This window comes from Phodopus roborovskii, unplaced genomic scaffold (genome assembly GCF_943737965.1).
Source record: "Phodopus roborovskii unplaced genomic scaffold, PHOROB, whole genome shotgun sequence".
In the NCBI taxonomy this organism is placed as follows: Eukaryota; Metazoa; Chordata; class Mammalia; order Rodentia; family Cricetidae; genus Phodopus; species Phodopus roborovskii.
Genome location: NW_026126470.1, coordinates 571,531 through 589,106, shown reverse-complemented (window position 1 = coordinate 589,106; position 17,576 = coordinate 571,531). Strand labels below are relative to the sequence as shown.

Sequence of the window (17,576 nt, the reverse complement as noted above, 5' to 3'; positions counted from 1 at the left end):
CAGGGAGAGCGGGAGGGGGAAGGGCAGGTGGATATGATCAAGCCACCAAGTACCCATGATGAAATCCTCAAAGAATAAATTGTTTAATGTTCTTAAAGATGGAGGACATATTACTTTAAAGTTAAAGATAAAGAGGGGTAGTGGGAGAGGGAGAAGGAGAGGGAGAGAGAGACAGAGAGAGAGAAAATGAGCGCACTAGGCCATGAAATGAGAAGAACAGAGGAAAGCACTCTGAGTCCAGCAGACTGTGGACGTGGAGGAGAAGATGGTTTCTCCAGCTCTATAATTAGGACCGAAGTTTCACAAATAGAGAACATCGCTAAGGACTTACTCACAGGAAGAAAAATGTCAAATAAAACATACACCGTGACACAGTGTTCATCAAAAGGATATGCTCATCTGAAGGAAACAAATGATGTTTCCCCATGAAAATATAAAGACAACATTTTCTTAGGGTAGTCTTCTGCACAAGCATAAAAAATCCAAATCTGTAACCTGCTGAAAGCTGGTCCACCTCTTAGGACATTAGACAAGGAGTTACGGAGGAAGGAGAGTGGATATGATTAAAACTAATGTATCCAGGATGAAGTCTCAACAAATAAATTTTTAAAATAAAATTATAAAGACTGTGAGACAATATTCCATGTTAATATCTATACACTGATGGTCTTTATATTTGGAATAAACATGCTAGACTTAGGGCAGTCCTTTTGATAGTTCCTAGACACACCAACCTATGTTCTGGAAGATGAATGAAGCTTTGTACTTGCATGTTTGACTTTTAAAAAAAAAAAAGCTATTTGCTCACTAGAAACGCACACACACACAAATATGTGCATACACATGCTCACACACATGTGCGCACGCACAGACGCACACATGCACACACACAATGCTGAGAGCCACTGTTCTCAGCATCAGCTGCTCATCAAAACAACCTAAAGTTCTTCTCAGATTCTCACATCCGGGCCACATTTACACTATTTACCGGGCTATTACACCAACATGACTATCATTTTAAAGCCTCCTCAATAAACAAGGTCTTCTTTTGGCTGAGAACTGAGAACCAGTACCAACCAGTGCAGCAAATTCTCAGGCAAAGGGTGAACATCAGCCAAATCCAGCCCTTCACCAGCACAGTATGGAACACTTCACCATTAAAACTGAGGACCCCTGCTCCACCCCTGCCTTGCAATGCTTAGGAGATTCTTAGACCCAAAAGAGGAGCGCAAGCATCTCAGAGAACACTGAAATAGCTGGGCTGCAGAGTTTAGGACTAGCCTAAGTCCCTCCCGTGTTCACCATCATTCTGAGCCCTTACTCATATCTGTGCCCATTACCCACCCACACGGCTCCCTCCAGATACCACCCATCATAAAGACTGGTATGACCAGCCAGCGTAGTGATCACTGCTGCAACAGCAATCACAAAGAACTTCTGAATTCTGTAGGCAACCCAAAGAGACTCTAAGACCCCGTCCAATCTCAAAGCTTAACACAGACTCAATGGCATCAGGAGACATATGAACAACCAAGGCCACAGAGTTCACTCTCTTCCTGCCTGTTTGTGTCCTATTCAAAAGTTCCTGTGTGTATACTCCAACTGTCCTAAATGTCTGAACACTGCCTTGTTTAGTTAATTTTTTAATACACTGGTGATTTCCTATGTAGTCTCCACATGTTGGTATACTCCTGATATTCTGAGGATGGGTAGCATTTAAACTTTCGTCACTATTCCTCAACTTTTGAAATCTGCTTTAGATTACTACTGCTTAGCCTGTGCCTAATGGCTGGCCAAGAAGCATACTGACAGATTAACCTAGGGTGTGCTATTTTTTGTTCAAAACTATAGTCACAGTCAAGAAAATAATCCAAACAACTATTACCACTTAACAAACTAACCCTCTGTCAGATAAACTTTCTCAGCTTTTGTTAGCCTTAGCCTCAGTAACAGCAGACTTCCATGGAATTATCAAGGAAAGAAATGAGCCAGCTTCTGGTAGGGTCAGACAGCAAGTAAGCACCGTGGCTATGATGGTATTCTGGAAAGAGAGGTAGCAAGGGGAACAGCAATAGGGACTTACCCACAGGCCTGGTCCTTGCAGGAGCTGAAAGGAAATAGAAAATGAACACTAGGTAAGTGTTGGTGTTCATATGGCACACCTATTTGGCCAAATTGAATTTGGAGGGAAGGCATACCTGATTGTAGCTTCCTTTGTGTAAGCCAGTTTCTGAAGAAAACAAAGACACAATAACTGAGTTAGCAACAGTAATTACACAGCACGTAAGACTTACTCCACAGAGGTCATCAATGCCCTAACATGGTGAAAGCTAAGCCATTATTCTCTAAGGACAAGCATATAATGAAAGTGGGTGCTAACTAACAATGATGCCAAGTTTGTTCTATAACCATGGGAGCATCCTAGCATTCTGTGTCTGCCTATGTGCCCTGATGTTCCTGTGTACTCATTTCAAAACAAACAAACAAAAGGATTGCCAGACTACTAAGGTGGACTCAGAATGTCTAGTTTCAAGTCCCCTATGTCCTTTCTGGTGTCAGGGATCAGTTTTCTCATCTTTTAGATGGAAAGAACATACCTAAATCACTCTGAGATATCATTAAATAATCTGCCTTTTTTCTTCCTCTATGGTCCCTCCCAAAATAATCTATCACCTTCATGCCTTCAGTTGCTACCTCAAAGCTGGTAATATTCCTATAATTAAAAGCCCAGACTACCCTCCTTCACTTCATATGGAAATATCAAACAATTCACATTTCTCATGAGCAGTTAAAATGAATGTTTCAAAAGGGAATTCACCCTTCTTGCCTCATCTGCAAAGAACACAGTGGCTTTTCTACCTGAGTACCCTGATCTTGTTGACTCCCACTAGGAACCAGGAGGCGTCCAGCACTATTATCCTATCCTGTTCCCATCCAATCTGCCAGAGCCTGTTGCAGAATATTTGTTTAATTATGTAAAAATGTGTTGCATTTGTTTAATTATGTAAAGGTGTGTTGCTGTTTCACCTTACTTGCCTAAGACACATGATTAGTCTAATAAAAACCTGAACAGCCAATATCGAAAGAGGATGTAGAGGCAGGGAGAGTGAGTAGGAGGAGGAATTTAGGCTATGGACAGGCAGAAAGAAAGAAACACCAGGATGATGCCAGGAGCCAAAGAGATAGACAAGGGGGAAGCAGGAAAGTAGGACATACAGAATGAAAGAAAGGTAAAAAGTCCCAAGACAAAACATAGATGAATAGAAGCAGGTTGGATTAAGTTAAAAGAGCTAGTGAGACAAGCCTAAACTAAGGCCAAGCATTCACATTTAATAATAAGTCTGTGTCTTTATTTGGGAGCTGGTTGGTGTCCCAAAGAAAATGTCAACTACAAGAGCACTCACAAATCCTGTTTCTTAATTTTGCCCATCATGTTCTCTTTCTCTGTCCCATGGTCTGGTTAGGAGCCTCAGTTGCTACTTACCTGGTCTCTCTGTAATCCTTCCTATGTGTGTACAACCACATGACCTTAAGAGTTCAAAACTGGGCCAAGGAGATGGCTCAGCGGGTAAGGGGACTTCTGCCAAGCCTGCTGATCGCTGATCGAGTTCAATCCCAGGAGCCCACATAGTGGAGGGAGAGAACTGACTCCTTCAAAAGTACCACAGTATTCGTTCTCTCCCTCTCTCTTTTCCTCTCAGTCTCACAATCAATCAATCAATCAATCAATGTGAATTTTTAATTCCAAGCTTTTAAGCCAGCTCCTTTGTCTCATCCCTTTATAACCCTGAAGTTTCCCATCATCCACAGAGCTAAATCCAAGCCTCTTAACACTCTCCCCTTCTCCTGTCTGGCTGTCATTTCTAGCCTGTCCCTCTAGTACAGTGGCCCAAGCCATCCCCTACAAACACTGTTCATGGTGTTCTCTCCATCTGCCTTGTCCGTCCACTCCTTTTCCGCCAACTCACATTTATCATTTTAGACTCAAGCAAGCTAAAGCATCACCCATCTAATCTATGACTTGTAAATAATCATTAAAGCTTATTTCCTGAATTTTCTTATTTCCAAGTAAAAATTTGTAACACATTTTAATGTACCATCACAAAACTCTGTTATTAAATCAATAATTCCTCACATACATTTCTTGCTTTAGTAGCTGATCCAATAGTGTGGACACAATTTGAAGCACACATGCTGATATAAATATGAATATGTAATACTTGTCTTTGCATAAATTATTAAAATCAACAATGACTGGAATGGAAGCTCCATAACACAGGAGGAAAACACGCTTTGAGAGTTTCTTTTTTTTTTTTTCAGTACTGCTGATCAACTATAGCATCTTGCACATGCTACCAAGCTTTGTGCTGTTGAGAAACATCCATATCCAAAAATACAAATTTTGGGAAAAAAAACTGGCTCTTGATTTTAAGAACCATCACAATTGATTTTATAACAAATGGTAAGCAATTTATTTATTGTCTTTATTTACAAAATGAAGAACACTTTGTAAGGTTGTTGTTTATTAGATATATGATATGTTAGACATGGATGATATAGTATTCATTTTCGTAATTGCTAAAATGGGGCAGTTAAAAATATGACAGAGAAAAGGCTGGTGCTATGTCTCGACTTGAACTGTAACACATCATAGTAAAGAGATGAGTCCATTTTAAACACATAAAAAAAAATCTGCACATCTTCAAATTTTTTATAGCCCTATAAAACCTGTCTTTGGTCCACCCGTGTTTAGTAAACTATCCCTCTACCCAACTTTCTCCCACGTAATGAGATTACAGTAGTAGGACCAAATCTTTAAAAGGAAATAGCATGTCTTCTTTACTAGAAATAAAAGTTTAAATATGAAAAAAAATGTGATGATACATTTCATTTCTTTTAGATACACTATCTTATAAGAACCAACTAAAAATAATTCAGAGCTATTCATATAAAGTTACTCTTCAGACCTACTTAAACAACTGGTTTTAGCTATCCATTCAACAATTATTTTCAGTATATAATACTTGCAGCCAGTACTTAAAAATGATACTGTGGCAGTGGTGGCGCATGCCTTTAATCCCAGCACTTGGGAGGCAGAGACAAGCAGATTTCTGTGAGTTCAAAACAATTCTAGCCTATAGAGCCAGTTCCAGGAAAGCTAGGGCTGTTACACAAAGAAACCAAAGAGAGAAAGAGAAAGAGGGAGAGAGGGAGAGAGAGACACACAGAGAGAGAGATCCCTGTTCTTTTCCACTTCTCCTCTGAAGAGGTAGGCAAGTCTTTCTCTCTTTCTCTCCATTTCTCTCTTTCTCTCCCACTCTCTCCCTTCCCCAATAAAACGTCCCACATTTTAAAAAACAAAAGAAAATGATATTCATAAACTTTATATATTGCAGGGAATAGAAAGAAGGCTATTGCCTTTATAATTTTATTTCAACAAAAACTTATTATAAATTTCTATATCTTGACAGTAAAAAAAAAAAATAGCAAATATGGCTGACAAGGTATCTCAACAAGTAAAAGCACTTGTCATGCAAGCCTGATTTTGATCCTTAGGACCTATGATAGCTAATCTTGGTTATCAAGTTGGCTATATGTAGAATTAATTAAAAACCCAAGCAGCTGGGCAAACCTGTGAGGGATATTTCTTGATCAGAAAAACTCCAGGTAGGAATACCATCCTTAAATGCACAGCATCTGAAATCAGGAAATCCACCCTAAATCTGGGACACACCCTCTGATGAAGCTCATATAAAAGGGCACCAGAAGAAGGAAGCTCTTGTTTTTTTGTTTTTGTTTTTGTTTTTCTTGTTTGTTTTGTTTTTTGTTTTTCTTGTTCGACTCACTCTTGCTGGCAAGTTCATCTATCCTGATGCTGAAGCTTTCTGTCACTGATTTTGGAAACAATTTCTTTGGGATTCCAACATAGAGTGTAAGGATTCAGGCATTGTGCTGGCCTGCCCCATCACCTGGCAGAATGCACTCAGGCAGTACCCTGGTCAGCATGCAGGTGCAAAGGACCCCTTTAAGAGAAAGCCCCCCCCCCCGCGCCCACTTACTCTCTTTCCCACTCTCTTTTCCCACTGTTCCCGGGGGCGGGGGACGGGGGGGTCAGACGGCTTTTCCTGTCCCCCTCTTCTCTTCTGTCCTCTCTCTGTGTCTTTTTACCTCTTTTCTCTCTCCTCTCCCCCACCCCTTCCCCTTTTTAATAAAACTTCTCACTAAGCTCTGTCTTCCTGGCATATTTGTCCCCCATCTCGGTCACCCTCACCTGCCATGGAATCCACCAAGGTCCCCCACATGCTTTATCACAACTGAGACCAGCTGAGACATCCAGCCTACAGGACTGAACAACTATGGGATTCTTGGACTTTCTGATGGGTGACAACCACTGCTGGACCAGCCAGACCACAGCCTGTAAGCCACTCTAATAAATCCTCTTTTAATGGTTAGATCCATGTAGCAGTTCCTGTCCTTTAGAGAACCGCCACTAACACAGAACTCATGTTTGAAAGCCACACGCAGTGGTCCACCGATGACCCGACACTTCTAAGGCAGGATGGGAGACAGAAGAATCAGCCGGAAGGTCACAGATTTTGTGCAGAATCAAAAAAACAAAACCCCCCCCCAAAAAAAAAAAAGGTAAAAGGAGAAAATTGACTTCCAAAAAGTTGAACTCTGCCCTCTATATGCATGCCATGGCACACATGTGTGCGTGCACACACACACACACACATACACACAAACAACAAATAAAAACATATCTTGTATTAAAATCACATTTATACTACACTAAATGTGCTAAGTGGCCTCTACCTTCAAACTCATTCAGAATGACTAGGATCTATTCTGAATGAATATGTAAATGAATCTGGCAATAATGTTTAACTCATGCAGATCCTTATCTTTAAATTTTTGCATAATATTATTTGTTTACATTCCCATCTATAAACAAGGCTGGGGCTATTTCTAGAGGAACAATTTTCATTATGAAAGGCCAGAGCTAGGGATAGAAGAGTAAGCCATTCCCTAGGGCAGTTCACTCAGAAACCTTCCATCAGTTTATTTTCTCTTCCTCTAGCCTGTAGCCATGCACAATTACAACAATGTAACAGCTCACCTTCAGGATTAAGCTTCTATGCTCCATAGACTGACTAAAATGTGTGCCCATTTCAAACACACTTGTGATTCCGTCTTCACATGAATCCATCCAGTAACGGTATTCCTCACGCCCAGGAAGTCGGTCCCAAAACGTCCTGAAGGCTTCCCAGATGGCTTCCTGGCACACTGGAAAGTAGAGAGAGATGTTTAGAAACAGATAACATGCTCTGTGGTTCTCATGATGATCATGGAACAACTCGCTCTCATTCCTCTGAGACACTTTTGACCACACCTCCTTTCTGGAGGGTCAGGAGAGCGTTCAGTTAAAAGCATCCTATTCAAAATTTTCAGTTCTGAAAAAAAGCATTGTACTCCCCAACTACTCCTTTATAATGGGCATTAACTCACCTCTTAGCGAACTTGCTCCTTGTTGATTTTTTTCAATTCCATGTTTATATCTCATGAAAATAGAACTTATATTTAATATATTGTATTGAAACTGTTTTATTAATAGACATCATAATCTCGTTTCTTTGATTCCTTTTTTTTAATGGGGTCATGACTTCAAAAGACAATTTCTCAGCTTTTCAAAAAATAATAATGTTTTTGGCCACAGCAGTAAAATGACTGAAGTTGACTTAATGCTGTGCCCATAGATGAGCCCTCATCAGAGGAGCTTCTTCTTGCAATAGATAATAATTAATACAGAGTCCCACAGCCAGTCAACATGAGCAGAGCAAGAGACATCAGAACACTGGGCCAGATGGCATGCCTACCCTCAAGGTGAGGGGAATCTATGTAGAAGAGGGGACAGAAAGATTGTGAGAGCCAGGAGAGGTGGATGACTTCAAGAACTGTTTTCCAGACACAGATGCACATATTAACTCACAGGCTGTAACAGTGCGTACAAGACCTGTACATGCCAGACAAAACCCCAGCATAGAGAGGAAGATCGGAACCAAGCCCTGCTTCTAGCTGCAGAGTCATCCTATTGCTGCTGAGAGAGGGAAGTCGGGACATCTGGTATACCAACCACATTCCATGACAGGTCTCATGGTCAGAAGTAGGGAACTTGATGGTTGTTTGGTCTTCTTTTTTAAGAGAAAGAGAATATGAAGTTGGGTAAGTAAGAGGGTGGGGAGAATCTGGGAGGAATTAAGGAGAAGGAATAATATGGTCAAAGTACGTTTGATGAAGTTCTCAAAGAATAAATAAAAGCTTTTTTTAAAAAAAGAAAATAAAAGAAAGAGAATGACATTTTTAAAAAGCTAAGAGGTTGGGGGGGGGCATTCAGTAATGCAACTGAATGGGATCTACTCCTTGGAAAATGGGCCCGATGTCAAATTTTAAAAGGAGCATTTGGCTGTTCTTCCAGAGGACCTGGGTTCAATTCCCAGCACCCACATGGCAACTCACAGCTATCTGTAAGTCAAGTTCCAGTGGATTTCACATCTTCATACAGAAATACCAATGCACATAAAATAAAAAATAATAATAATAATTTTTGCCTGGTCTACAGAGCTAGTTCCAGGACAGACTCCAAAGCAATACAGAGAAACCCTGTCTTTAAAAACTACAAAACAAAACAAAAAACAAAAACAAAAACGGAGCATTTGAACTACAGAGGTGATTGTCCTCACAGAAGTAACATTAGGTACAACATGAGGTTTTAACCTTCAAGGATAATGGAAGTAAAGATGCATTTGGGCTCCAAACACCACACAGGGAGTGAGGAACACCCTGTTTACATTGCAGAGCCAGTCTTTTGTCTCATGGTCCAATACCCCTTCTGCAGCTTAAATCCTGCACAAGATGACTTCAGCCTTTTGTCACTGTTCAGTGACTGACAAAGCTTTAAGCAATGAATGACACCAGACATGGCCTCAAAGCTCTTCCCCATTCAAAAATTACGTGATAAATCATGTTTTAAAATATAACAATGAGTACACTTTCTTTTGTTTGAAGAGCAGAGTATCTTTTAACAGTTTCAATTAACTCCTGGCCGTTTCTCCACAGCTGCATTCCTTCTAAAAAAAAAAAAGGACCTCCTTCCCACAATGATGGTCAATTACAGACCTGCCACATCACAGGGAAAATCCTCCTGAAGTTGTAATCACCCTTGATGACGTTCACCCCGGTTTCCACACTGACTACTTTTCACCAGTAAAGCTTGACATTCTTCTGCTGCTCTCCTGGGCCTGGAGAAATCCAGGGGGAAGGGAGTAGCTAATTAACTGAATAAGATAGTAAATTGAATAAGCTGAGGAATTTTTGGAGAAGAAAAAACTCATTCTAATAAAGTATCAGTTTCCTGAAAAAAAGAAAAAAAAAATGAGCATTTAAGCCGGGCAGTGGTGGTGCACACCTTTGATCCCAGCACTCGGGGAGACAGAGTTCAAGGCCAGTCTGGTTTACAGAGTAAGTTCCAGGAAAGGCTCCAAAACTACAGAGAAACCCTGTCTCAAAAAAACAAAAACAAAAAATAAAAAGGAGCATTTGGAACTCCTTAACACTTCTAATCTGAGCATGTTCTGTAAACCAGGGAGAGAATGCCCGCTTTGAGTTATCACTCTGCATCAACTATAGCTTGCACCTGGAAACAGGAGATAATAGTCATTTGTTTTTGTACAGAAAAAGAAACAAACAAGTCCAGTTCATTTGCACTTGGTGGCATCCACACAAGCCAAGAAAGGATGTGTGATCGCACAAGACCTTGCACAAAAGTGTTTGCAATGGCTCTATTTATACTTGCCAAAGCCTGGAGGTAATGAAGATGGCCTTCGATAGAGGAATGGAAAATAAAGTCTAGCAAATCCACACAGTGGAATATTACTCAATTTATTATTTCAAAATGAGCTTTCAGAGCATTAAAACTATGCATACTGCCAACTTATATGCATATTGCCAAATCAACAAAATCAATCTGTATGATTCTAATAAAATTTGGGGAAAGACAAAAGTACGGGGTCTGTAAAAAGATTAGTATTTCTCAGGGGTTGGGAAGGAGGGGAATGGATGGGTGGAATTGTTTGGAATAAAGCAGTAACAGCTGGTAAACCTCATCATACATTCACCAAGTAAACCTCATTATACATTCACCAAAGCCCAATCAATACACACTGAAGTAAACTCCAACATATACTATGAACTCATTAATAACATGCTAATGTTGGCATATGAATTATATCAAGTGTACTGTATTAATATAAGATGTTAATGCTAGGGAGTTTAAGGAACGTGTGCTAACTTTATGGGCATCCTGCCCCATTTTTCTCTGAGCATATAACTACTCCAAAAAATAACATATTATTAAAACTATAATTAAAAGTTATATTTAGCTCAGCTGTTAAGAACAATGGTTGTTCTTGCAGAAGAACGTAATTCAGTTCCCAGCATCCACATGGTACCCACAGCCACACTTAACTCCAGTTCCAGGGAATCCAGTGCCTTTTTATGGTCTCCAAGGCGTACATTGTCTGTGTGTATACAAGCAGGAAAAATGCTCGTACATATAGAATAAAAATAAATAAATATTTTCTAAAAAATAAAAATCACTTGCTGCTCTTAGAGGCCCTGAGTACCATTCCCTTCACCCACATCTGCCAGCAAATCTACAGATCAAATATTACATGGGTCCTACTAACACTAGAAAAATCATTTCTTGTTTAACTGAAATTCAGGTTTTAACTGAATGCCCTACATTTTTATTTACTGAAACTGACAGCCCTATATATACTGTGTGAACGTATGGATGGCTTCAGCCCATGCCACATACTCCTATGGCAAAGCTTTAAACAAATAGAACTATGCTCAGCTTTTGAGTTCCCATACCCTCCAGATACTGCAAAATGCTGAACTGTTCTTCCCAATAGATATCATGGCTTGGCTATGGGCTTCCTGCATATGTAACTCGCCTCTTAGAACTGTCTTTGCAGTATCCCAGTGGTTCTGATAAGTTATGCTTTCTAATTTATAGAGATCTACCTGCTTCTGCCTCTGCCTCCTGACTTCTTGGATTAAAGGCATGTACCACTTTGCCCTGATGAGTTATTTGACTTCTTGTTTGAAGTTATGAGTTCTTTGTATATTTTAGATCTTAATCCTTTATTAGATATATAACTAGCAAAGACTTTTCCCATTCTGTAGACTCTTGAATAAAAAAACTTCCTTGGCATTCTCAGGATCTTGTTCTCTGCCCCCTGTCAGTTGGGGGTCTCTGTGTAATCCACATCTACTGTAAATAGAAGCTTGTCAGATGAGGGTTGAGAGATGGTATCTATTAGTATCATTATAAATCATTTCAAATTGGTTAATCATAATCCCATTGAGCAGAATAATAGTAGTAGCCATAGGTTCTTGGCCTGGTAATGGAGCCAGGTATGGATTTCATCTTGTGGAGCTGGATTTAAAGTCTGTTAGAAAATGATTGATTGCTCACGATGTTCATGCCACTGTTGCACTAGTGGACACATCTTTATAGGACAGCCATTGTTGTAGCTTTCAGGGTTTACAGCTAGATAAAATTTATCACAACCCTCCAGTGACCACTGCCAAGGATCGCAATAGAATTCAGGATTGGACAGCACCAGGGGACTCTTGCTGTACAAGAGTGCCTTTACTAGCATTGTGGGGGGCTTTTATTCCAGATAGCTTAAAGTTCAAAGCAGGAAGAGAGAAACATGGAACATTGTACAGACTAGTTATCATCACTATCCCCAGATGTGCTCAGCTATAGAAGGTCTCATGGATGAGTGTGGCTGTTTGCCTGAGGCCCTTGAGCAGGCTAAACTGAGGAAGGGGAGGGAACATCTTGCCTGTGGCATTCCTTGGACAGTTGGAGACATTCCTCCAAGGGGAATAAACAGTTCTATGGGAACAGAGTTCACACCGCAGGAGATTGTAGGAAAGTCTGTCACATGCTGGCTACTAAGATTGATGGTTCCTTGTTTCTTCTGATAGTGTGCATAGCCCCATCCAGCACTATGAAAGCTGGATAGTAAGGGAGGAAGAGTCGAGGTCAGTACCAACTTGATCTTGCCATGGTCTACAACTCAATCTTATAGTGTCATCAGTAATCGGTGTTACCATGGAGTTCTGGAGGGTGACCAGGTGCAATGGCAATGCCAGCAACGATTGCTTAGCCTGAAGGAACAGATGTATTGCAAACCCCCAAGGTTCAGGGATCATAGAAAAGGGGGAGAAAGCCAGAGGTGGTAAGATGACTGCAAGGAGACATTGTCTTGAAGGCCAAGCAGGGAAGCTGATATCTGAACTCAAGTGGTTATGGCAGCATGCATAGAACCTGTGCAGGCCCAAACCAGATCAAATCCCAGCATGGAAGTCTGTTCACTTCATGTGTTCTGGCGCTCAGGGAGACTAGAAGAGGGCACCAGGTCTTCTTGGAATGCAGTTAACAGTTGGTTATGAGCCACATGTAGTGCTGGAAATCAAAATCTGGTCTGGGCTCTTAACCACTGGGCCATATCCCAAGGGTCATATCTCCAACCCTTCCCCAGTTTTCAAAAGCATGAGAGGTAAAGTATTATTTTTCTACCATGATCATAATTACAAACATAATGGCTGTGTCAACCATTTACTTTTCTGAGGTCCCTGTTCTTTCTAATTTTTTATTCTTTTTTTTTTTGAGAGAGAGAGAGAGCATAATATAATTACATCATTTCCCCCTTCTTCTCTTTCCTCCCTCCAAACACACCCATATACAACTTCCCTGCTCTCTTTCAAGTTCATGGCCTTTACCCCCATTAATTGTTGCTTCATACATACAGATAGATAGTTATGCATGTGTATATTCCTAAATACATAAGTACAATTGTTTAGTATTTATAGTGTTACTTGTATGTACATTTTCAGGGTTCCCTTTCAATAACCCAACTCACAGCACCTTTATTTTGGAATCATTTCAAGGACACTTTATTTTTCCTTTTGTTGGCTTCTTTTTGAGCAGTATCTCTTGACTTTACAAAAATAAGAGCAAAACAATCACAAAGTAGAAGCTGATGCATAGCCAAGGCAGCTGGACATTCTGATCCATTTAAAGTTAAAACCCAGGCAGTGTAAATCATCGTGATATATTACCCACTGCCATGTATGTCCTTTATGTCCTCAGTCACTTTGCAATTTCACTTCCAACCTAAGGTCCTACAGAAAACTTACAGGCCTATGATCACCTTTAAAAAAATAATAAGTAATAATAATAAAAGAAGAACCAGGTCAGGCATGGGGGCAAAGGCCCTTAATCCCAGCACTTGTGAGGCAGAGGCAGCCAGGGCTATTACACAGAAAAACTCTGGTTAGGGTTAGGGTTAGGTTCTCAAGGGGGGGAGAAAAGAAAAAAGAAAAAAAAAAACATGAGAAAAGTAAAAGAAAAGCCGATTCCTGAGTAATATTTGACAGCCCTCAAATGCAACCAAGACTGTAATGTATTCATAAGGGAACTTGTAACACTATACCATGTTATATTAACATAAAACATTATATATTTGAGATGACATTACCTGATATTCAATTTTTACTCTTAAAAACTTCAGTGTAGAAGAGAATGGCAAGGAACAGAAAGTTAGGAAAATGAAATAACAACTGAGAAAGACAATCATACAACCTAATGCCAGGGAAAACAGTGCGTGCTCAGTCAACATTTGTTGAACAAATGAAAGAATGTGTACTCGGACAGTCCTGAGTTTGCAATCATGTCATCGTCAATGTCTCCACTTAGCTTAATAACATCACATTCATATAATGGCTGTTGAACACATAGAAAGCAAACTCTGAAAATCCTTCCAATGTCTAAGGTGTGTGGGTAACGTCCAACTAAGCAAGGTTAATAAATGTATGAAACATAGTGTGGGTTCACATAATAGAAGACATGAATCCGAGGATTATATTGCCTAATCAAAAATAAGACAAAAGCCAGGTGAGACCACAGAGAAAAGGGTCATCATTTTGAACATAAAAATTTTTGTGTCCTAATCAGGCAGCAATTTGCATGAACCTATGGCATGTCTAAAGTACACAATCAAGAAACTCATTATATTTTCATCTATAAAATAAGCCAGAAAGCATGCATGGTCTAAATATGTGTTGTGGGTATATATAGGTAAATTACCATAATGAAAAATAAAAAATGTCAATATATTATTATATTAATACACCCAGTAACAGTAGTACTTTTAGATGCTCCAAAAAAATTAGATACTTTTACAATAATGTTTATTTTTCTCTTAGTTTATATTATTATGATTAAGTCCCTTTCTCGCTAATACTTGGTTCATTTCTACCTAAATTATCACATTTTTTTACTATAAGAAGTGCACAAAAAATGTGATGGTTTGAGTTTCATTAAGGGTTTGGGCATCTGCTTACCTCGGGTTTTAAAATACTTCACGTGGCTGGCCACAGCCTCTGTAAAGCTTTCATTGGGGCAAACTTTGACTCCATTTGGGAACAGAATAGATCTCCGCCTTCTGAGCAGCCACCTGCTGTCAGCCTCTGTGGGCTCCAAAAGCTGTCTCTTTCTGGTAGGCAGGGAAGGGTCTGTGGAGGTCTCAGGCAGGAGAACGGAGCCTGCACTCATGGGTTCTTGTATCTCCTCTGCAGAAAAGATGGTCTGTTACTGCAGAGAACGGACTGGGAGCATAACCCGGGCTTCAGGGGAAGGAGGCAGCGTACGAAAGGTAGCAAATAGAGACAAGCTGCCGTTTGCACCACATTTCAAACTAAGACTATGCTAACGCACAGGTATGCACATAGAAGAAAGAAGTATTCGAGCTTTTTCCCATTTTGTTAGTAATCCTTTAATTCAAGATTGTTTTTAAAATTACATACACACCCAATTTCAACACAAGGGTGGAAGGTTTGGACTAAGAATTATTAATGAGAAAGGGAAACCCAGATTACGGGAGATATTCCAACTCAGCTCAATAAAGCAATAATGAAGATTAACAGTCATGTTGTCTAACAGCAAACATGTCAAATATTACTATCAATATTGACACTATATTAAAAGCCCCCAGAAATCTGAAAACAAGTATTAGTTTTGAATTACCTGACAATGATACAAGGTTTCCTCCAGTCATGAAAAATATCCAAATACCCAGAGAAATCTTCCCTAAAAGAAGAAACATAATCATTTGGGCCAAAACCAAAGAAACGGGATGACAAAATTCTCAAGTGAGCATCAGAGTTTTGAAATCCCCACTAACAAATTTTCACCAAAAAAGGCCTGGCAGCTAAAAGTTTATGTCTGGGAGTACGCAACCACTCTAAAACCATTGTCAGTTGGAGAAAATTAAAACAACAACAAAACAAAAACAAAAAGACCCCGTCCTTTCAGAATAGCTCCGGCTCCTTTTCTGACTCAATAGAGACACTGGAAGCAGGGAGGTAAGCTAATTAGGACAGATGGGCAGAGGGGATTAATCTGGCTATCTAAGCGTTTTACGAAGCCCCGCCTCCTTCACAAGCCAGGCATTTACAATGTGTTCCACAAGTGTCTTCCCTTCAAATGCTCTGACTCCATTGGTCAAATGTGGTAGATTTACATGTTCTCTGTATTTTCCTAGGACACAGACCTATAAGCCTGAATAGCTCGTTTCCCTGGATAAAAGAAAATCCGTTTTAACTACTTACTTTGTCCTCGTCTCTGTGCACACTGAAGGAATGGCAAAGGGCGCACCATAGTGGAGCTGTTAAGAGAATTAAATTGACAAATCAACTCATTGCATCCACTCAACGCGGCTTAAAATACTGCCTGGCAAATATTAAGCATACAATATAAACTATGTTAAAAATAATTTGCCAAGCTTTCTATAAAATACGAAGTTCACGTCATCTGAGATAGTAGTGACATTCCAATGAAAGAATTCACCAAGACAGAAAAAGTCAGGGATACAGTTTTGTTTTTTGTTTTGTTTTGTTTTTTTTGTTTGTTTGTTTGTTTGTTTTGTTTTTTGTTTTTTGTGTTTTGTTTTTTGAAGCAGTATGGAAAAGCCACGATGAGTAAGATAGTAGGAAGAAAGTATCTGCCAAGAATTCTAAGGGTTGTTTTGATGGGTTCTATGGACACTGAAGTATTTCAATATCCTAATGTCCTAGGATAAATGTAGGCAAGTTTGGTACAGATGACTACTTCTGTTGGAACAGTTTTTCTTAGTGACCTTCCCATTCTGCCCTGAGGCAATAACAGCATATTTTTGGAACAAAATAGTCAACATAAATAGCATTCACAGGGCATCACCCGTATGAACAAGAAGAACTCTCAGTCTACAAATGGTGTCCTTCACCAAGTAGAGCCAGAAAAAAAAAATCTATACTAGTAAGTTTTTCATCTGCCTAAGCAAGTAGAAAGCAACAGAGTTAGCCGAAGATCCCTATGAGATTTTCTTTTACTATTCTAAAAAAAAAAAAAAAATTATAATTTTGTTTTACATATTCTGGTGAAGTTTTTGGAAAAAAAATAACTTAAGATCTAAAGCACATGTCTCATAGCATCCTTAACCAATTGTGTCATTGTCGATGTTTTCATGGCATAGGAGGAGCTTATCAATTATATAACAGCCTCAAATAAATAAGCATTTCCAGCCCTTCTAAAATCCATATGTACATAGTAGTACCTGTAAAATATTAGTAATGTTATAGGAAACTAGAAAACTTGTCAGAGGGAAAAAAATGAAAATAAAAAAAAATGGGAGGGTGGGTTCCAGACAGGGTTTCTCTGTGTAGCTTCGGAGCCTGTCGTGGAACTCGCTCTGTAGATCAGGCTGGCCTCGAACTCACAGAGATCCACCTGCCTCTGCTTCCCGAGTGCTGGGATCAAAGGTGTATGCCACCACCTGCCAGTATGAAATATTTTTTAAGGCTTAAGTATTTGTTGACGATTGCAAACACAGGAAAACTCTTAATTAACAAATACTGATGGGGATTATTGTTTTTGTTGGCCTACTCCAAAGAATGAAAAGCTGCTGAGAACCAAGGCAGCCTGGAAACACTGCTGTGTTTAGACTGAGAAAACCTTGTCAGATGCAAGACATTTCCAGTATTTGATAGCCTGTAGCCCACAGGTATGAACACGTGTGTGTGTGGAATAAAAATTATTAACTTCTACACAAAGGATGGGTTAGTCTATATGATCATCCTTTAAGCATAAGTGTTACAAAAGGCACTTTAGAAAAAGGAGCAGCGATGTGCTGTGTTACTTGGAAATGAATAGTCACCAAAATGCCAGCATGAATAAGGAAGGGCCCCTAAGATCCCACCCTTGGTGAAAGAGCTACTAGCAGGTGATGGCTGGCTGCTGTGGGACAGTCACTCTCCTTCGGGGACACGGCCACTAGTAGATTGTCAATACCCCAGTGGATGGTCCCCATATCCATGCTGAAATGGGAAGCACTAATTAGACCAGCTAGGGGGTACGGGGGTGTTAGAGGGAGGTAATGGTGTATAGGTGTGATCAAAATGTT

General features: G+C 39.8%; 1 protein-coding gene across 1 annotated transcript in view; it reads right to left on the bottom strand.

Annotated features, from left to right (window-relative positions):
- Impg2 (interphotoreceptor matrix proteoglycan 2) overlaps positions 1-15,248 on the bottom strand; it is a 58,182-nt gene extending 42,934 nt beyond the window's left edge. The window contains 5 exon segments of the mRNA XM_051191628.1: positions 2,084-2,107; positions 2,199-2,230; positions 7,121-7,287; positions 14,482-14,709; positions 15,164-15,248. Coding sequence (XP_051047585.1) covers positions 2,084-2,107; positions 2,199-2,230; positions 7,121-7,287; positions 14,482-14,709; positions 15,164-15,248 — 536 coding nt within the window.
- Positions 15,249-17,576: the final 2,328 nt, after the last annotated feature.